Raw genomic sequence first — 19,732 nt, 5'->3', positions numbered from 1 at the left:
AACTCTTTTCAGTTGGCCCATGTGACAGGACAAGAGGCAATGGGCAGAAACTGAAGCACAGGAAGTTCCGCCTGAACGTGAGGAGGAATTTCTTCACTGTGAGAGTTACACAGCAGTGGAATAGGTTGCCCAGAGAGGTTGTGGGGTCCATTTCTCTGGAGATATTCAAAGCCCACCTGGATGCACCTGTCTAACATGCTCTAGGTGACCCTGCTTGAGCATGGAGGTTGCACTAGATGATCTCCAGAGTTTTCTTCCAACCTTACCCATTCTGTGATTCTGTGATTCAAAACCCAACTGGATGCAATCCTGCCTAACAAGCCCTAGGTGACCCTGTTTGAGCAGGAGGGTTGGACTAGTTGATTTCCAGAGATCCCTTCCAACCTCAACCATTCTGTGAGTCCCTTGAAGAAAGTTCCTGGTATACCAACCCTGAGCTAGTACTAAGCCAACTTCACGCTGTAACAAAGCAACCCTTGGGGAAAACATCAGTCTGCCCTGCAAAATCCTACATCTACATCCTAAGCAGCCAGGAGTTGTGGGTCAGCCCCAACCTGCCTTAATCCATGCTCTCAACTGGGAGTGGGGACTGTGCCAAAAAGTAGGGAACCAGTGATTTCACCACCCGCAATCTTCAGACAGGACCTCAGGGTCTTCTCTCACTGTCATTTTTTCTCCCCATCTCATCTCTTCTTTCATTTAAATCACAAATCGTGCTCCTTTTTCCTCCTGTTAGTAAGGAGCCATCTGAGCTGCCTCAAACAACTCTTTTTCCACGACAGCAGAAGATTGACCTGAAAAAACAGCTTAAAACAACGGTTTCTGCTACAAGTTTCCCAGTTCTCAGAAAGACCAACAAAAAGAAGTGCTAGAGCTGGGTTTCTCCAGGAGCCAGGTCAAAAGTACAACCAAGTACAAGACAGAAAGTGCAAATCCTATCCTTGCTGGGTCTCATATTCATTTGCGCACCCAGTTGTCCCACAGCATCTTCATCCAGCCTTACCTCAAAAGGGACTGTGAAGTATTAGAAGGCACCAGTCAATAATTCATATATGTATATACATAAATATATTTATATAAACATATAGATTAATATGTTAATATAAAATGTAACATATTTTACCCTTATGTAATTATCTTAACAGTTAGCCCAAAATTAACAATAATCCAGCCCTCTACAATGCTTGCTCTGAGACAGAGAAGCTGCTACTGGGTTGCAAAGAGACAACGGGCCTAGAAGAGAATGTCACAGCTTCAAACACCATATAAGAGGAGTCAGCAAGCAAAGCAGCACTGTCCCAGCTCTGCTGTTTTTCTCCTTCTTCCTTTATTCAATCCATAGGGCCTTAAATAGGCAAGGGTTCCCTTATTAAAGCTCTCTTCTGCCGTGTTGGATAGGTCACTGTCCAAAGACTTAGTCAGCACTGCATGTTGCTAAAGCTTTCCAGGAGCTAAGCAGCAGGTCTTGTGACCTACAGCCCCATGCCTTGAATCACAAAGCAAAAGGATCTCTCAGATTAGCCAGCATGCAGGACAGGACTATCTGTTTTGGTCCCACCAAGCCGTATGCTCACCATCAGACAGGACAAGGATTATGACTCCAGACCAGGGGACCAGACACCAGCAATGCACCCTTGTGCCAAGAAGGCCAGTGGTCTCCTGGGGTGCATTAGGAAGAGCCTTGCCAGCAGGTCGAGGGAGGTGATCCTGCCCCTCTACTCAGCCCTGGTGAGGCCTCGTCTCAAGTACTGCATCCAGTTCTGGGCTCCCCAGTACAAGAGAAACTTGGAGCTACTGGAGAGAATCCAGTGGAGGGCTACTAAGGTGCTGAAGGGACTGGAGCATCTTTCACATGAGGAAAGGCTGTGAGAGTTTGGCCTCTTTAGCCTAGAGAAGAAAAGAATGAGGGGGGATCTTATCAAAGTGTACAAATATCCGAAGGGAGGAAGTGAAGAGGATGGGGCCAGGCTCCTTTCAGTAGTGCCCAGTGACGGGATGAGAGGCAAATGAGCACAAACTAAAATACCAGAAATTCCATCTGAATATAAGAAAAAACTTCTTTACAGTGATGATAACAGAGACTAGAACAAATTGCCCAGATTGGATGTGGAATCTCCATCCTTGGAGATACTCAAATGGCATCTGGACATGATCCTGGGCAATGTGCTACAGGTGATCCTGCTTGAGCAGAGGGTTGAATTAGTTGATCTCTAAGGGACCCTTCCAACCTCAACCATTCTGAGATTCTGTGATACCTTCAGAACATCCTCTTTCTCAGCAAGTCCCACTTCAGCCTGATAGGTTGCCCACTATCAGGCCCATTCATCCCAAATAATGTGGCAAAACAAAAAATAGGACACAGAGAAGAGAAAGGCAGATTTCAGGTGAGAGGCTTGGAGGAAAGACTCTTTGCACGAGAGTCTATCACACATACTAGAGGCACAAAAGCTAGCTAAAGCCACAAGAGCTGGGCACAGCACAGTTACTCCACCTTCAGAAAACAACAACAACAAAAAAACAAAAAACAAACAATCAAACAAAAAAGCTTAGAGGAGGAGTCACCCATCCAGAACCACTGAACTGGGAATTGTTGAGTATTTTCAGGAATTCAGATTTCAAATGCTATTTGTGCAAGTTAAGACAGTTCCCTCGGTACCCACCAGCAGGACCTGCCCTGCCAGGAGATTCTCATTGATACCCAGCTGCTCATAATTCACCAAGAGATTTGCAATCCAAGGCTGCAAGACATAGACTTTAGAAGAAGACATGCTCTTGTTTTCGTTCACAAACCTGCAAAAGAAGAGATGAGGCACCAGATCTGAACAGCAGATTGTAAAAATGTAAAAAGATCTCCAGAGTCCAAGCAATGGCTTCACACACCAAGCAACACGATTCCAGCAGAAGACTCAAGTGCCCACTGACAGCAAAACGCACCCACTTCTCAGTGATGGCATCCTAAGCTGCGTCTGACCCACTAACTCTCAGATGAGTGGCACCAGGAGGAAGACCTGCCAAGGGAGGTGCAGCAGTAGAGACACCCAGACCCTATGGTATCCACACGACACAAAAAAAGGAACATCCTGACTGGCAGCAAATGAGCCACAGGACCTCAGCAGCAGGAGCTTTGCGCTAGCTGTATGCGACCTTTTCCCAGTCTCCCACCCAGCTCAGAAGATTTTTTTTCTCCCCTTCCATACACTTTCTTATCCTCCATCCTCCTCCATCCTTATCCTCCTCCTCCATCCTCCTCCTCCTCCCCTGCCCAGGCCTTGCTGGTAACTCTTTCAATCCCAGTGAAGGGCACCGCCCTTGCTGCAGACCCGCAGTGGCCTTCCACCACCACCATGCCCCTTCCTGGCATCCCTCCTCCTCCTCCTTCTTGGCCTGTCCCACCTAGGCTCCGAAGCCTGACCAGTCGCTGCCACGGCACCCAGCCGCTCCGGCTTGCCCTGCTCCTCCACTCCCAGCGCCGCCATAGCCCTAACCCGGAACAGCCAAGGGAACCACTGGCGGCACCACCCGGAAGCGGGGCCAGGGCGCAGGTGCAGCTGCTGCCACCACCATTGCGCCGTCTCCAGAAGGGGGGTGTGTAGTTCTAGGGGTTTCTGGGTTTTCCAGCCTGTTATCATTGCTGCGGGCAGTTTTCTTGTCCCACTTGCTCTGTCCTGGCCTGTGGCCTTGGCATTGCATAAGTTAAGGGCAGCAGCCTGTGCTGCATGGGGTCAGAGAGGCCGTCATCACCTATTTGGCCTCAGGCAAGGAGAGGGACAGGTAGGAGGGTAGAGGTGGGAAAGGGTATCTCCGTGGAGGAGTAGAGGTAGTTCTGGCCCCCAAAAATAAGTGCTTCAGTTTTGGTGGACTGGAGAAGGCGAAGGCATGAAGGGATGGCGGTAGCAGGGTGGCACCAGCCCAGTGCCTGCAGTGTCATGGGGTTGGTCTGTGCCCTGCTGCACCTCCAGGAACCCGGGCTGCTTTCCCACTGACAAGCTGGCAGAGAACAGCTTGGTCAGACGGGCCTGTGCCCGGGCTTGGTAGCGGGCACCACGCAGGCAAGCTTCCATCCCAGGGAATACCTGCTTGGGGAGGACACTCATCTTCATTTGCTGAAGCTTGCCTGCCCTTGGCTTCAGGGCATGGATTATAGCCAAGAGACTGGAGAGAATTTCCTAGAACCAAGGGCTGGTGCAAGCCCTCGTGGGAAAATACAAGATACTCTGAGTCACAGAGGGCACCTGCAGAGTCAGTGTGATGCCAGCACAGAGGCAACAGGAGCAGTATGGCAGGGCTTCAGGTCCACTCCGCTCTGGTCACTGGGCCCAATCGAGAAATCGGCCTGGGAACTGTCAAGCAGCTCCTGCAAATGCCAAACCAACCTGAGTGGGTCTTTGCAGCCTGCCGGGACCCCAAGGGAGAGTGAGCACAGGTGAGGTTGGACCAAGCTGTGATGGAGTTGGCTCTGTTGAAGAATGGAAATGCAGGGCAGCATGTCAGGGCTGGGAGGGAATTTTTAAGGGCTCAAATGGTGACCTGCATCTTTACAGCATGGCTGTCTGGGAACAAGGCAGCCCAGCTGGCACAGCCGTACGACGAGCTGTGCATGGGGTGTACAGAGGGTCCGGGGCTCCTGGAAGACAGGCAGGGAGCTCCTGGCACAGCCTGGCACTCATCTCCTCAAGGGCTATAGTCACTATAGATATAGTGACTCCTCCTCCAGCAGTACCTGATCCTTCTGCAAACACTGTGTTGGGCTGGATATTTTACTGTGATCACTTAACTGCTGCGGGGTTTTTTTAGCATTCCAAAAGATGAAAAGAGCTGGCCCTAATTTGCCTTACTTGGAAAGAACAGTCATTAACACAGATGTGACTTCTGCAAGGGTTACTGGGTCTCTACCAAATTCGCTCAAATATTGAAAAAAAAAAAGATTTGAAAGATATTGAGTGTAGAGAATTGGCTGGACGAGCATGGGCATCAGGCCATACAAATGAGCAACCCTGACTTGTTGATGTGGAGTAACCTTGGAGACACCTTGAAGGGCAAGTAATGAGGGAGAAAGTATGAATGCTATGTAAAAACAGGATGAAGGGGTTGGCAAGACAGAACAGTGGATATGTTGATAGCCAATAGCAGAGGGCTTTGCAGCACGTGAGCTTTAGTAGTAATCCAGTTAGATATTGCCAGCAGGGTGCTTGAGCGTGTGACAGCATGGAGGGGTATATAAGCAAGCTGAGTTGCTGAAATAAACGAATCATACTGCTAGCTCATATTGAGTCATCTTGGGATTCCACAAGCCCGCCTCCAACAATTGAGTTTCCTGGTGGTTCGATTTTTATACAATATGCAGATGATTTAATGATAACAAGCAAAATTCTGATGATTGTTTAACAGATACTATATATTTATGCACTGCATTAGCAACTAAAGGGCATTGTGCACCTCCATCTAAGCTCCAGCTGTGTTGTACAGAGGTGAAGTATTGAGGAGTCATTCTGAAGGAGGGACAGTGAATAATTAATCCAGAAGGAATAAAAGCCTTAGCTGAAGTTCCTCACAATTCCTCCTGCAGCTGCATCTGAAGGGCTCTGGAAACCAGCAGAAGGGGAATGCGTTCAACCTCCGACTGGTGTTACGTGGGAAAGACCCAGAAATGCTGTGAAGCTGTCAGGCCCACCTGAGCCATGTGCACCCTGCATCCCTTCCACTGGCTGCTCCTTCCCTCCTCCCTCAGCATACCTTCTCCTGGGCTCCTGCTTCACAGGGCCAAGGTCCTAGAGGTCAGTTCTGTGTGTTTGGGAATGTTAAGTGACTTTTGGCCTTTGGAGAGATGAGGACTGATGCTCAGGCAGGAACTGGGTCCTAGAGAGCTGGAGAGACTGTACCTAGAGCGAAGTCTTTGTGCAAGCCTGAGTGGGTGGGGTGGCAGTCAAACAGGCTATAAGTAGCATTAAGGATCTGAGTGAGCTAGTCAAGCTAGAGCAGAGGCAGGAGCAGTAGCATGGCAGGGCTTCGTGTCCGCTCCGCTCTGGTCACTGGGGCCAATCGAGGAATCGGCCTGGGAATTGTCAAGCAGCTCCTGCAGATGCCAAACCCACTTGAGTGGGACTTTGCAGCCTGCTGGGACCCCAAGGGAGAGCGAGCACAGGTGAGGCTCAGTGGAGCTGACTTTGCTGCCTGGGGGGGCATGTTTGGGCCAGGAGAAGATTTGTAAGGGCTCAGATGGGAAGCTGCAACCCTGCACTGCAGTTGCCAGCGCACAGGGCAGCCCAGCTGGCACGGCCGTGCGACGAGCTGTGCATGGGGTGTGCAGAGAGGCTAGGGCTCCTGGAGGACAGGCAGTGAGCTCCTGCCACAGCCTGGCACTCATCTCCTCAAGGGCTAGAGGGAAAGGCTTGTGTCTGCAACAGGAGGGCAGAGGGTGAGGTAGTGGCATGTGATATGTGCAGGAGGCACGGAGCCGTGTCCGGCTGGAGCAGGGCACCCAGGGTAGGCTGCTGGGCATGGGGCAGTGCAGGGACAGAGCAGGAGTGACAGTGGCTGTGCCTGGCACAGGCTGAGAGCTGACGTCTGCCCAGGTGTCCCTGCCTCTCTGTTGTGCCCTCTCTTGCAGGAGTTAGAGCATTTGGCCCCCAAGCACCCCAACCTGGTCATCATCCCACTTGGTAGGTGCTCCTGGCTGTGCCCCAAGGGTGAGGGGCCCTTGCCCAGGCTCCCCTCATTAACCAGCACTGTCTGCTCCCACAGCCCAGCCACTCACCTGGCATGCTGTGTGCACCGCAGCAACTCAGTGAGAGGTGGGAGCAGTGCCAACAGTCCCAGCACGTAGTGGGGGATGCAGGCTCACTGCTGTCACTCCTGCCCACAGCCTGTCTCCAGCCATGCTGGAGACTCCTGCCTTCCTGCCAGGCAGGGAGTGGCCCTGGGCTCCTCTCTCCTCTGGGGCCCCCTTTCTCCCATGTGCCCTGATTCCTGCCCCAGCACATCCCTGAGGGCACAAGGTGCTCCTGTGCCCTCGCACCAGGACATCATGGGAGGCACAAAGGGAAGCAGGCGCTTACCTTGCTCTGTGTTGGCTCTGTAGAAGTCACTGACCCCGCCAGCATCCAGGCAGCTGCAGCCAGAGTCAGGGAGCACCTGAAGGGCTCTGGGCTGAACCTCCTCATCAACAATGCTGGGATTGCAAAGGTGATCTCTTTGGATACTGAGACTGTGGAGAACATGTCCCAGGTGTATGCCACCAACACAGTTGGGCCCCTGCTGGTGAGCCAGGTGAGAACCCCCACCTGTGGCTTTGCAGCTCTGCTCCAGGGAACATTGCTTCCCCTTGCCTCCAGCTCCTGGAGCTGGGAGATCCCAGGCAGGTGGGAAGGGCTAAGGGAAGGGCCTTCTCTCTGCTCCAGAGCCCAGTGGGCTCTCGTCCTTACAACAGCCTTGTATTCTCCAGCTCAGATGGGGATTGCAAGGAGCCATGGGTCAGTGCCAAGGAGCAGGAACCTGGTGGTCTGAGGCTGCGAGAGCAGGAATCTGCTCACTGATTTGGTGCTGACATGATGCAGTGTGGAAGGAGCAGTTTGAATCTCCTGAAGTGCATCTACACAGGCCCTTCTTTCCTCTCGTTGCAGGCATTCCTGCCCTTGCTGAAGAAGGCTGCCCAGGGAAGCTCGAGCTCTGAGCTGAGCTGCAGCAAGGCAGCCATCATCAATATGTCCAGTATTGTTGGCTCCATTGAGAAAATATGTTTCTGGGATAATGTGCAATATATCTCATACCGCTGCAGCAAGGTACTGCCACGCTGTGCTGGCACAGCATGAGCCCCCAAGCTTTTTATCTCCCAAACCCCCTCAAGCCCTTTTGTGACTCCCCTCCCTCCCTCCTGCCATCTCTTTCCACTTGCAATGGTTCTCGGGAGTCCCTTTCTCCCTCCCATGGCACTCGCTTCCTTCCTGTCCATGCCAGGAGATGCTGTATGCCACTTCCCAGTGTCGTTCTCAGCTGTGCTGAGTGCCTGTGCTTGGAGACTGTGGCAGCACTGTGTGTCGCAGGGAGCTCTGCTTGCCTGCCCTCCTCTGCCCCTGCCTTGGGGTCTGCACATGTTCCCTAGGGGAGGGCACTGTTTTCCTCCCCACGGTGATCCTTGTGGTGCCTCCTTGCAGGCAGCTCTGAACATGCTCACCAAGTGCCAGTCCTTGGGGTACCGGCAACACGGCATCCTCTGCGCTGCTCTCCACCCTGGCTGGGTGCAAACAGACATGGGGAACTCAGCAGGACACAAGATAGGATGTTTTCTGGGGCAGGTCCAGAAGAACCTCATTGTTCAGGAACCCAGAGCATCCTGTATACCAAACATCTTGAGAGCTGCTGGGCTCCAGTGGAGCTGTGTGGACAATGCTCAGAGCTTGTGGCACAGGAGGGAAGGAGAAGGCAGGCAGGGAGCCTTCCTGCAAAGTGCTGGTGTCTCCTCACTTCGCTCACCCCAGTGAGCTTCAAGCCACGGGCTCAGGGAGGCGTTGGCCGAAGCAGGAGCCTGCTCAGACCCTTAGAAGGCCTTGAGCACAAAGTTGTGTTTCTCCTCTGTCCCTGCAGCCCCCACTGACGGTGGACGTGAGCGTACAAGGAATGCTGAATGTGCTCTGCTCCCTCTCCGAGAAGGACACGGGGACTTTCCTGGACTGGGAAGGGAAAGCACTGCCCTGGTGAGACACCAGCCCAGCGTCATGCCCGGATCCTGGCAGCAGGTCCCTTTGCTGCTGCACTGTGCTGTGCCCACGTCCTCAATAAACCCGTGTCCATGAGCAGCAGTGCTACCGTGTCCATCTGTGACTGCAACCGGATGTGTGTGGGGGGTATGAACTTGCAGAGGGCAGCCTTCTTCCTAGGCAGGACTCCTTAGCACTTTGTGTAGCAGTGCCACCAGGCTAGCTCTCCTGACTCATGGCTGTGCATGGGGATCCCCATGAGTGATGGCCTGTGGGTTCTGTGGGAAGGTAACCGTGCTCTGGAAACATGATCTCCAGGAAGCAAATTATCCCGGGGCAGGTGTCCCAGGCTGGTGCCCATCTCTGAGGAGCTGGGTCACCCCAGGGGCTGTGGGGCCCACATGGGTACTGATGGAAGGCAGCACAGGGCTGGCAAAGATCCCAAGCAGCCATCAGGCTCCCTTTCCCCCAGCTGGCTGTGCTAACGTGCCATGTGGACACCACTCCAGCCTGGGATAGCTCAGTGGGGCTGGGGAGTCATGGGAACTCATGCGCCCTCTCCCCATGTGGGGCTGCAAAAGGGTTGCTTTACAGCAAACTGTGTCCTGCCTCCTTAATCCTTCCCCACGGGTCCGGAGCCCACTGGGAACTCCTGGTCTTAGCGATGCAAGATGGGACACAAGGAACTCGCGCAGCCAGGGGGCAGAGCAAGGAGAGCTGGCCTTCAGGCTCAGCCAGAAGCTACCAACCCATCAGGGAGCTCAGGATGGCATGTCTTGTCCTTGTCTGGATGTTCTGAAGATGCAGCTCACCCAGGATGTGGAGGCTGCTAGCTGAGGCGAGGGCTGGGGAATGGTGCCCGGGGCATGCCCAGCTGGACAAGGCTCCTGCAGGGAACAGGGGAGCTCTAGCCTGAGGACAGTGACCCCCAGCCCCTGGGAGGGCAGGAGGGAGGCTCAGTGCGCTTGAGGCCGCCCACTTCAGAGAGGGACTGAGCACATACCCCAGGCATTGCTGGAAGCATGCGTGTCGAGGGTGGAGAAGGACTCCCAGCACGTCCCTGGGGGTCGCCAGTGGTTTGGGCTGTGGATGTGTGGGGACATGACAGCTCAGCTGGGTCCTCGCACTTCCCCTGGGGCCAGCTCTACAGTGACAGCCCAGGGCCAGTGAGACTTGGCCCCATGGTGACAGCCTGGGGCCAACTGGATCTGACTCCATGGTGACATATGGGGCTGACAGAGCCTGGCAATAGTCAGACCTCACAATGACAGCCTGGGGCTGCTGGGGCCTGGCCCCTCTCCTGCCTGCAGGCTCCGTTGTTCCCCAGAGATGCCTGAGCAGAGAGACACTTCCAGCTTCTGCTTGTGGCCCTTGGCCTCCACTGGGAGGGCAGCAAGAGGCACCAGGTCCCTGCTGGGCCAGGAAGGGCTGAGGGCCTGTGCATCTGCCCAAAGGGTGGGCTGCAAAAGGCTGCGGGCAGCAAGCTAGCAAGGGTGCATGGGCAAGAGAAGGGCTGGCTGGGTAGAAACCCCTTCACAGGCATTGCTGCAGGGACACAGCCTCATGCCAGTGGTGACAGGGGGATGCCCTGCCCCATGTCTGGGAGGGCACGTAGCAGGTCTCGTGAGGGGGACGGACACCTGCCACTCACAAACAGTAACCAGGATGGGGGACCAGGAGCACACTGGTGAGGGCTACCCACTCACAGGCAACTGCTGTGGGGGACAGGAGCAGGGAGCTGGGTCATCACAGGCACAGGCCACCTGGCACAAGCCCCATACTGGCAAAAGGCTGTGCATGCAGAGCCAGAGGAGAGAGGTGTCAGCTCCCGCCATTTACAGAGGCAGGGGGACAGGGGCACTGCAAGACTCCATGCATGGGGTAAGAAAGAAGGGAGCGAGAAGCTGACTCTCATGTCCTTCCTGTCTCCCTGGCAGCCTGAGTCCAGCAAAAGATGAGCAGCAGACTGTGGGCGCTGCAGCGGACAGGTGAGGGGAAGGCTGGCAGGGACAGCGGACATGGGGCTCCAGTACAGCTCTAGCTCCTGGCCAGCAGTCTATCACCAGGACACGCTATTTCCTTCCTGGTTGAAGAAGGTACCTGTAGTGTCCTGCTAGAGGCTGGCCAGCATGGTTAGGATGCCCCATACACTGTGCTCCACCATCAGAGGGGCCTGCAGAAGGGGACAAGGGTCAACATCACTGCTGTGGACCAAGACTTGCATGGAAAGCAGGAGGGTCTGACCAGAGAGTCTGGCTATCCATGTATCTGGCCTACCACAGCTTACTGCCCACTTGCTGCCAGCTCTGGCCCACCATATTGTCCTAGCATCAGGTGGCATCACACAATATCCTCTCTTTCAGAATACTCTGCCACATCTGCTGCCGTGGCACAGCTACGGCCCTGTAATCACACCTGCAACTCTTCCGCCAAGGGCAGCACATCTCTCATGGTAGCTAGTCTGTCATGAAACTTCAGTCAAGGTAGCATGTACATTGCAATAGCAGATACAGCATGGCACCTCTATCATTGGAGTTTCTACAGTGGTGACGTATCCATCACAACAGCACACCTGCTGCAGTACCCCATGTCTCATAGAAGGCTCTGCTGGGGGCTGCACACCTCTTGCGATAGCACATCTATCCTAGTGTTTCATCAGCATGAATCTTGTCCCTTAGGCCAGCACACCAATCCTCCTGGCCCATCCCAGGCTATCACAGAATGGTTGAGATTGGAAGGAACATCTGGAGATTATCTAGTCCAACTCCCCTGCTCAAGAAGGGTCATGTTGCACAGGATCACGTCCAGGTGGGTTTTGAATATCTCCAGAGAAGGAGACTCCACAACCTCTCTGGGCAACCTGTTCCAGTGTTCTGTCACCCTCACAGTAAAGAAGTCTTTCCTCATTGTGAAGCTCTTCTCCTGAGATGCATCACAAATGGCATGTGTTCTGCAGCTACCCATCTGTCACAGTTACGTGGCATGTGAGCTGATGCCTGTGTCGCTGATGAGCAGGTTCAGGCCCTAGCCTTTCAGATGGGTCTTCATAGCCTGCCCCTGGGATGCTCTGCAAACTCAGTGTGTCTGCCAGGGTAAAAAAGGACATGGAGGAGAGCTCTGACAGTTTCCACAGCTGTGGGAGATGGGTACTGCCTGGCATCCTGCCCTGTTGTGGGATAGGGTCCTTGCCTCCCTAATGGTACTACACCGCTCATCAGCTCCCTAACATAGCTCATTTCTTCCCACCTCCAATTTGCAGCACCAAAATAACCCTGAATACCCCATGCCTTCCTTGTGTGCCCTCAGAAACATTGCCGTGGTTGGAGTAACTCTTTTTAAACAAGTATTATCCAAAAAGGAAGGATTGGTCTGAGTAGATCAGAGTGCTAAACACATCAAAATGAGCAGCAGCTTGTCCTTGCTTATTGGTTTTGCCCAGAAGCCTGGGCTTCACAGACTTAGCTGTGAATATATATAACGCATCCCTCGGGAGGATGTCTAGCTGAGTTTATGGATATAGCCTTACTGCTTGGATGCTTTAACAAGACATATTTTCACTTCAAGCAGGATGATTTGTTTAAAGTAAAGTAAAGCAGTTTTTATGAATGTTCATCCAATGTTTCAAACTGCTATCCCGCTCTTTTTTAATGATATAGGAGACCACTCTTAAGAGCAGTTTAACTACATTTGCTTCATATATTCAAGGAATTTATGACTGCACAGGCCTTACTTTATAACAGATTCTTGGTCCTTACATACTGAGGCTCCCACATTTATTTTACATGTCATTGCCATTAGGAACCAACCCCAGTTGGATGTACGTGTTTCAATGATAGACATTATCTTTGGGGAAACAATTTAAACTATGCTCTAGAGTCCATCCATACTGCACAGCAGCTATAGGGGCTGCTAAAATCTGGTGGATAGATTAATTTTATCTTTGAATTACGTGAAGATACAGATCTCTCAACCAGAGATCTGGTTGACATCTTTTTTCCTTTTTAGCAATCTGTGCTTAAATTGATCTTCCACAACACAATTTCCCGTAGTTTTGCAGCTGTTTCAGGACTTCATAAAGGTGTGATGAAAACAAACTGGGAGAATTTGATGAGCAAATTTGTTTTGGGCTTGCCCTATGTGAATTAAATACCCTTAGGGGCAGCACAGGTCTTTATAAGATTATTATTGCTGTTGCCTTATAAAATCAATGGCTATTTCTCAACATTAGGCTCAAATTTTAAATTGTTTGTGATTTTGAATATTGAGTTAGGCTTTCCTTTGTGCTGAGGTTTTTGGACCCAGCACAGAGCTTGGACACATTCAGGTGCTGCTCAGTTTGGGACTGATTTTGCTGGAAGTCCAAATCCTTTCCCCAGCTGACTCATCCACACACTCCATGCACAGTATCAGCATCTTTGGTGTGTGCGTGTAGCTTCTCCTCAGGATTCAAGAGGGCATTGTGGCTGGGTACAGGACATTTCACAGCATACTCTTCAGTGACCTTTTGGGGGGATAAAATTAACTGATTTCCAGGCTCTGTCACTCACCATGAGGGATCTTTCACCACTTTGGTGAATGATTAATTTCTTTGGACTAGCTGAGTCATTGCAACAAGGAAAAGTCATGGCATGCTAATCGGTAGCCCTTTGAGACCCAAAGCACTTGCATAGTAGAGCGCACACTTGCCTTCCCACACGCCAGCAGCCCAGTGTGCAAGCTGCATGCAGGATCAGAGCCAGGTGTGTGGGATGAGCTCATTTCTTTTGCTACGCCAACCAAATCACCTTCCCCTATGCAATGGCTGAATTGGTTCCTAAAAGCAAAGTGAACAGCTGAGGGTCTCAACTTTGCCACAGTCAAAGAAATAAAAGGATAAGAAAGGGAAGGAAGGAAATGGAATGAAGAGACAGGTCTTACACATTTTAGAATTGATTTCTAACATCCATTTTTGAAAAGTGCATTCCTGTTATTGGTTGGAAATTATCTTTTCTTAACATGGAGAAAGAACATTTGGAGTAGCTTCTCTTTTTGAATCTATTTTGTTGTTGTAATAGGATTTTTCATCAGTTTTTAGCTTACTTGGAGAGTTGACTCCCTTCTGGATTGCACACGTTTTAGTAAAGACTTTATATTGAGTGGCCAGCCCCTTGAGATGTCCCTTTTATGCTGGCCAAGCTTTGGTGAGGAGAGTGAGTGTGCTCTTTGCATCACATATTACCAGTTGGGGATCTCAGGTAATTTTAAAGATGCTATCACTTATTACAAAGAAGGCATTCTACTTTTAGTATTACGATAGAAAAATTCACTGCCTATTTTTAGTAAAGATTGACTTCAGAAGTGTCTTTTTGGCTAAGAAATGATGAACATTTACTTGAACTTTTCAGATGAATTTTTAACAAATAAACAGGTAGGTAGAAATTGATACAGTATCTGCATTTCCTTGATTCAGTTTCCTTATTATTCACTCTACGGAAGTACTTTGGGAATGAGCTCTGGCTACTTCTTATTTCAGTTATTACAGTGGTGAAAATTTTATTGAAAATGTTCCCTTAGCTGCATATTTTTATTGATTTATTACCAACTCTTTTTAAAAACCCACACTCTGAGCAGCCCTCACTCTCTTAAGACACTACTGTCTGCCTCCCCAAGACACACCTGCAGGAAAACATACTCCAGTACTTTCTGCATATTTAACACTTCACCCCAACCCCAACCTTCTCCGGGCACCTTACATCCTTACCCACCACCCCGGCAGGCAAGCGCGCACAAATACCCTATCTTTAGACACATGAAGTGCTGTCCTGTCTTCTCTCCCTGTTCCACTACAAGCCTTTATGCTGTCCAGATCTGCTTGCTACCTTCTCCTGCTGCTCCCCAGTACCGCTGACAAAGGTCAACGAATTTGGTCACCTTTGAAAAGGATAGGAAAACTCCCCAGTCCAGGCTGCAAACATCCCAAACCAGACTGTGTCTCTGGGCCTGAGCATCAACCTGTAATATCAACACCAACAGAGAGACAGATTTCCCATGTGCAGCCTTTTAGCCTATTTCTTCTCCCTCTCTTTGCCAGCAGCAAAGGAAAGGATGACCAGAATCACCTCCAAACAGGCATCAAACCAATCCTTCTGCTCAGGAACTGCCCAGTAAGTTTGAATGTTGTGTCCTGCCTTACTTTGGTTTGTGAATCTATGTGTCACAGTCCAAAAAGCCAGGCAAACTCAAGTACTGCATTCAGCACTTTTGGGAACTGGTGTGGTACCTTTCTCATAAAACTTGCTTGGTCAAGCTGTTCAGACCCACCTCCGCCTGCCTCAGAAGCTAGTTTGACTGCTGGTTTGACAGAGGACAGTGCTGCTTGGCAGGAGGGAGTGGGCCAAGACATTCATGAATTTCCTCCCTGCCTGGCGGGGTTAGAGCTGTCTGGCTGCCAGCATTAAGGCAGGGTATCTAACAAAGCTGTCCTCTGGCCCCGAGGAAAACAGAGGGCTAGAGACAATACCCAGTGCAGGGAGAAAGATTGCTCCATACCTAGCTGGACCAGTTTCACGTTGGAGTGCTGGGCAGGTAATTCTCTCAGGGCCTGGAAGCGAAGTGATGGAGCAGGGGTTAGATGGCACTGGTGACCAACAGCATGGCTATGTATCCCAGATGCAGGACCACTCATCTGTGCCAGCCCAGCCCTCAGGTCAGCCCCAGCCAGAGCCTGTCCAAGATGGCTTTGCACAGGCTAGGGAAGGATTTTGTGGCCGATACACCTGAGGGCTGTGCTGCCATTCAGAGAGACCTGGACAGGCTGGAGAGCTGGGCAGAGAGAAACCTAATGAGGTTCAACAAGGGCAAGTGCAGAGTCCTGCACCTAGGGAAAAATAACCCTAGGCACCAGTACAAGCTGGGGATTGACCTTCTGGAGAGTAGCTCTGCAGAGAAAGACCTGGGAGTGCTGGTGGATGACAGGCTGACCATGAGCCAGCAATGTGCCCTGGTGGCCAGGAAGGTCAATGGTCTCCTGGACTGCATTAGGCAGAGTGTTGCCAGCAGGTCAAGCAAGGTGATCCTGCCCCTCTACTCAGCCCTGGGGAGGCCACATCTCAAGTACTGTGTCCAGTTCTGGGCTCCCCAGTACAAGAAAGTCATGGAACTACTGGAGAGAGGCCAGCATAGGGCTATGAGGATGATCAGAGGGCTGGAGCATCTGCCCTATGAGGAACCGCTGTGAGAGCTGGGCCTCTTCAGCCTGGAGAAGAGAAGACTGAAGGGGGATCTAATCTGTGTATAAGTACCTGAAGGGAGGGTGTCAAGGGGCTGGGGACAAACGCTTTTCAGTTGGCCCATGCAAAAGGACAAGAGGCAATGGGCAGAAACTGAATCACAAGAAGTTCTGCCTGAATGTGACGAGGAATTTCTTTACTGTGATAGTGTAGTGGAACAGTGTGTCCAGAGAGGTTGTGGAGTCTCTTTCTCTGGAGATATTCAAAACCTGCCTGGATGCAACCCTGTCTAACATGCTCTAGGTGACCCTGTTTGAGCATGGAGGTTGCACTAGATGATCTCCAGAGTTTTCTTCCAACCTTACCCATTCTGTGATTCTGTGATTTTAGTGCATTCCCAGCAGACAGGGCAGCGCAGCGTTCTCCCAGATGGCATTGCCAGGGATGTAGGGAATTTTGTTGTCCAACCAAGAGGCTGGCAGGAGAAGGGGTCCTGCTGGATTCAGGCTCTCACACAACAGCTTGGGTGCCCCTCCAGTCTCCTCACATGTAGCTGGGTCGAGCACAGCCATAACCATGAGGCTGGCCTGGGCCCCAGTTGCTGGCCAGGGGGCTGGCAGCTCCCCAGAGACATAGTGAGAGTGTCACATGGGAGTGACTCAGCCAGCCTGCTCCAAGCTGGGAGCCAGACCCTGCAGAGACCTGGCAGGGCCATGGGGTCTGCAAATTCCCCTTCGCTCACCCAGCTTGTGGCCATCCCTGTGCCTTACTCCTGCACTGACCTCCCATCAGGTTCGCAGCAGGTGGCAAAGATGTGCTAGGGGGCCTAGGGGCTTGCGGCAAGCTACCTCACCAGCTCCAGCCCAATGCCTGGGTTGGACCTTCCCACCAGGACACTTTGAGCCAGCACAGCCACTTTCTATGCACTGGGTGGTGACAAACAGGCTTCACCTGGCAGAATTTCTGGCTGTTCTGCAGGAACAGGAGATGGGGAACAGGCCATAGCGTGGCTCTGGGCTCCTGTGGGGATGGTGACAGTGCTGGCAGCAGCTTGCCCAGGCTCAGGTTTGCCAGGCTAGGGGCCGAGGTTGGGCCAGGAGCTCCCCAGCATGGTGAACAAGGGGCCAGATGTCCCCCATCTGGCAGCATCACCCAGTTTCCCAAGATTCGATTCCTTCCCTGCAGCCCCAGCTGCAGTCCCCGTAATCATGGAATAAGGATAATAAGGATCACTTCCATTCAGTGCTTGGAAGAATGCCTGAAACGCAACCACAAACCAGAAGAGACCTAAACAGGTCTGAAATCTGGCATTTATTATACAAGCTGGCAAGCTCAACTTGTATAAATGATCTCCCTCAGAGCACCCAGGAGCCAGCAGAGGAGGCCCCCAGCTCTCCGCAGGCAGCTGTCTACAGCTGTCAGGGCACTAAGCCTACAGCCATCACCTTTCTCCCTGCTGGAGGACAATGCAGGGAGGCTTATCAGACCAACACATCTCTGCTAAGCCAAGGTTCCTGCAGCCAAAACTAGCCCACAGGCATGGATTTGGGGAAGGAAGAAGTGAGTAACATGCTGAAAGAAACAAGGGACTGCCACATAAAAAGTCTCAACAGAAGACTCACAGTCTGCATTAGGCCCAATATTTGGGGCAACCTGAGCTTAAGATCGGGGAGGAAATAAGAGGAAAGTAGTGGGGATGGGTCTGTTTTACATCTGCATGTGTCTAAGAGCATCTCTGCTGCTCAGCCCTGCTCAGCCTCTCAGAGGAAAGTGACAGGCTGGCTATTCCTTGAAGATCCAAGTAGTTTCAGACCTGGCACTCACCAGAGAAATATTCTGGCTTCTGCCAGCAGCTGCTAAATGGTGGAGGGGCAGCGAAATTTGAAAAAGCTGTTTTCAGCTGACACAGTGCATGGGAAGAAGCAGCAATGTTTCCTTCCATCTCAGTGGGTAGACTAAGGCCTCCATGCAGGGTGTACATTTCGGAGAATGGCTGGCATTAGACTGATCCACTGTAGAAGGCTTTTATTATGGGCATAATCACCCATGCAAGCAATTGCACTATACAGTCTTGCCTGTTCCTGCTCCTATCTACAAGGCAGCACCGAGAGCAGACTTCCCATTAGAAACCAGCATGACTAGAGTTTCTTTTTTCTTTCTAGACTCCTGGGAAAGGAGAAAATAGACATGAGAAAAAGGCAGCTGAAGGACCAGATCTGATGAGGACAGCTGCCGGCCAGCTAAACACAAAGCTGAAGAAGCCAAGCACCAAGCAACCTTTGGAAACGTCCAACTGTTAGCCAAGGTAATGGCCAACATTTCGGCCATCTTCGCCATTTTGGCCAACCAGACAGCAGCACAGACATGCCAGGGCACAGGTCATGGCTCAGGAAACACTACTTGAGGGCAGGTTTCCCAAGGGTTGCTGTGGGAAAGAGATGAGACAAATATAACCAAGATCTCCATGCTGTCAAAGCACTCTGTGACTCTCAAGAATGGGGAGGACATCAGCAGGACTCAAATCCAAACCCCCTTCAGAGGTAGCTCAACACAGAGTTCACACTAGGTTGCCCGGGGCTTGATCAAGCCAGGTCTTAAACCCCCATGAAAAGAGATCCCACAGCCTCTCTGGGCCCATCTTTCAATGTCTGACTATCCTCACAGTGAACTTTTTTTCCTCTAGGTCAACCTTCTCCATTTCTACCTTATAAACGCTGCCCCTTTCACTCAGGCTGTGCACCTCCCATTACCTGCAGATCCCTGACTGCATGAAGTAAGCACAATTGCTGCATATTGAACAACTGCAGTACATCTTGTTTGTGAACTGGTCCCCTCAGACTCGCTTTGCAACTGCTACATCCCACGCAGGGGGCCCCGCCGTATTGACTGAGAGGCAGGCAAGGAGGGCCTTGATCACTGCTGGCAGCCACCCAGTGGATCCACCCTTCCTGCACTGGCTCTTTCTCCCCCTTATTCCCCTCCTGGCCCTGGCCTTTCTAGCAGCCTGTCGCCCCTCAGACGCCAGCACCTCAGGCCTGCGCACCAGAGCGAGCCCGTGCTGAGCTCCCCGAGGCCTTGTCGTAAGGCGGGATCACAGCGCCCGCAGAGAGCATGCGCAGAGAGCATGCGCGGCGCTGCCCGCCCAGCGCCACTAGCAGCGCTCTACAGAGGGGCCGCAGGGCCTCAAATGGCCGCGCCCTGCCCAGCTTCTGCCCAGCTTCCGCCCAGCCGTGTCACGTGACCTCATGTCCCGCCATTGCATCAGCCAGCTGCCACCCAGCCCCTCGGCCTGGCAAAGGGGGCGGGGCTTATCCTGAGCGACGATGATGACGACAGCCAATCGGAGAGGGGTGCCTGGTGCCGTCGACAGGGGTGGGATGGCTCTTGCGGCACCGTGCGTGGTGCAGAGCGAGGGGCTGCGGTGGCGGCCGTGCAGGTAGGGGGCTGGGGGGTGCCGCACCAGACTGGATGCTGGCAGCAAGGCGTTCGCAGCCTGCGCAGTGCTGCTGGGCGCGAGCCCACCGCAAAGCGTGCCGGGAGCCTGCCTCTGTCAGCAGCCATGGCGGATGTGGGGGCCGGAGCAACTGCGACGGCCTGCGGGACCTCTGCCAGGGCTTTGGGCAGCTTGGGGGGCCGTCAGCATTTGGGCTTGCCCCCGCAACCTCTCTTTGCCGCCCAGAATGGTGCGGGCCGGGGGAAGGTTCCCTGCGAGGGGGACGGTGGTGAGAAGGTGGAGGCAACGGCACCGCTGGTACTGGAGCCGCTGGGAAAGGCTTTTCTTCCCGCCTCTCTTGGAGGCCAAGGACAATGCTAAGTACCAGGTACAATATA

The 19,732-nt window shown here is 52.4% G+C and overlaps 1 protein-coding gene across 1 annotated transcript; it reads left to right on the top strand.

Moving 5' to 3' along the window:
- The first annotated feature begins 5,995 nt into the window (after positions 1–5,995).
- On the top strand, positions 5,996–8,694 carry LOC134149762 (C-signal-like). Its single transcript, XM_062592973.1, has 6 exons — positions 5,996–6,142; positions 6,608–6,659; positions 7,079–7,266; positions 7,620–7,778; positions 8,151–8,291; positions 8,581–8,694. Exons 1-6 carry the CDS (start codon positions 5,996–5,998, stop codon positions 8,692–8,694), a joined length of 801 nt encoding a protein of 266 aa, XP_062448957.1.
- Positions 8,695–19,732: the final 11,038 nt, after the last annotated feature.

This window comes from Rhea pennata, chromosome 21 (assembly GCF_028389875.1).
Source record: "Rhea pennata isolate bPtePen1 chromosome 21, bPtePen1.pri, whole genome shotgun sequence".
Lineage (NCBI taxonomy): Eukaryota > Metazoa > Chordata > Aves > Rheiformes > Rheidae > Rhea > Rhea pennata.
Note: the sequence above shows the minus strand (reverse complement) of the source record. Positions and strands in the feature narration are given on the sequence as shown.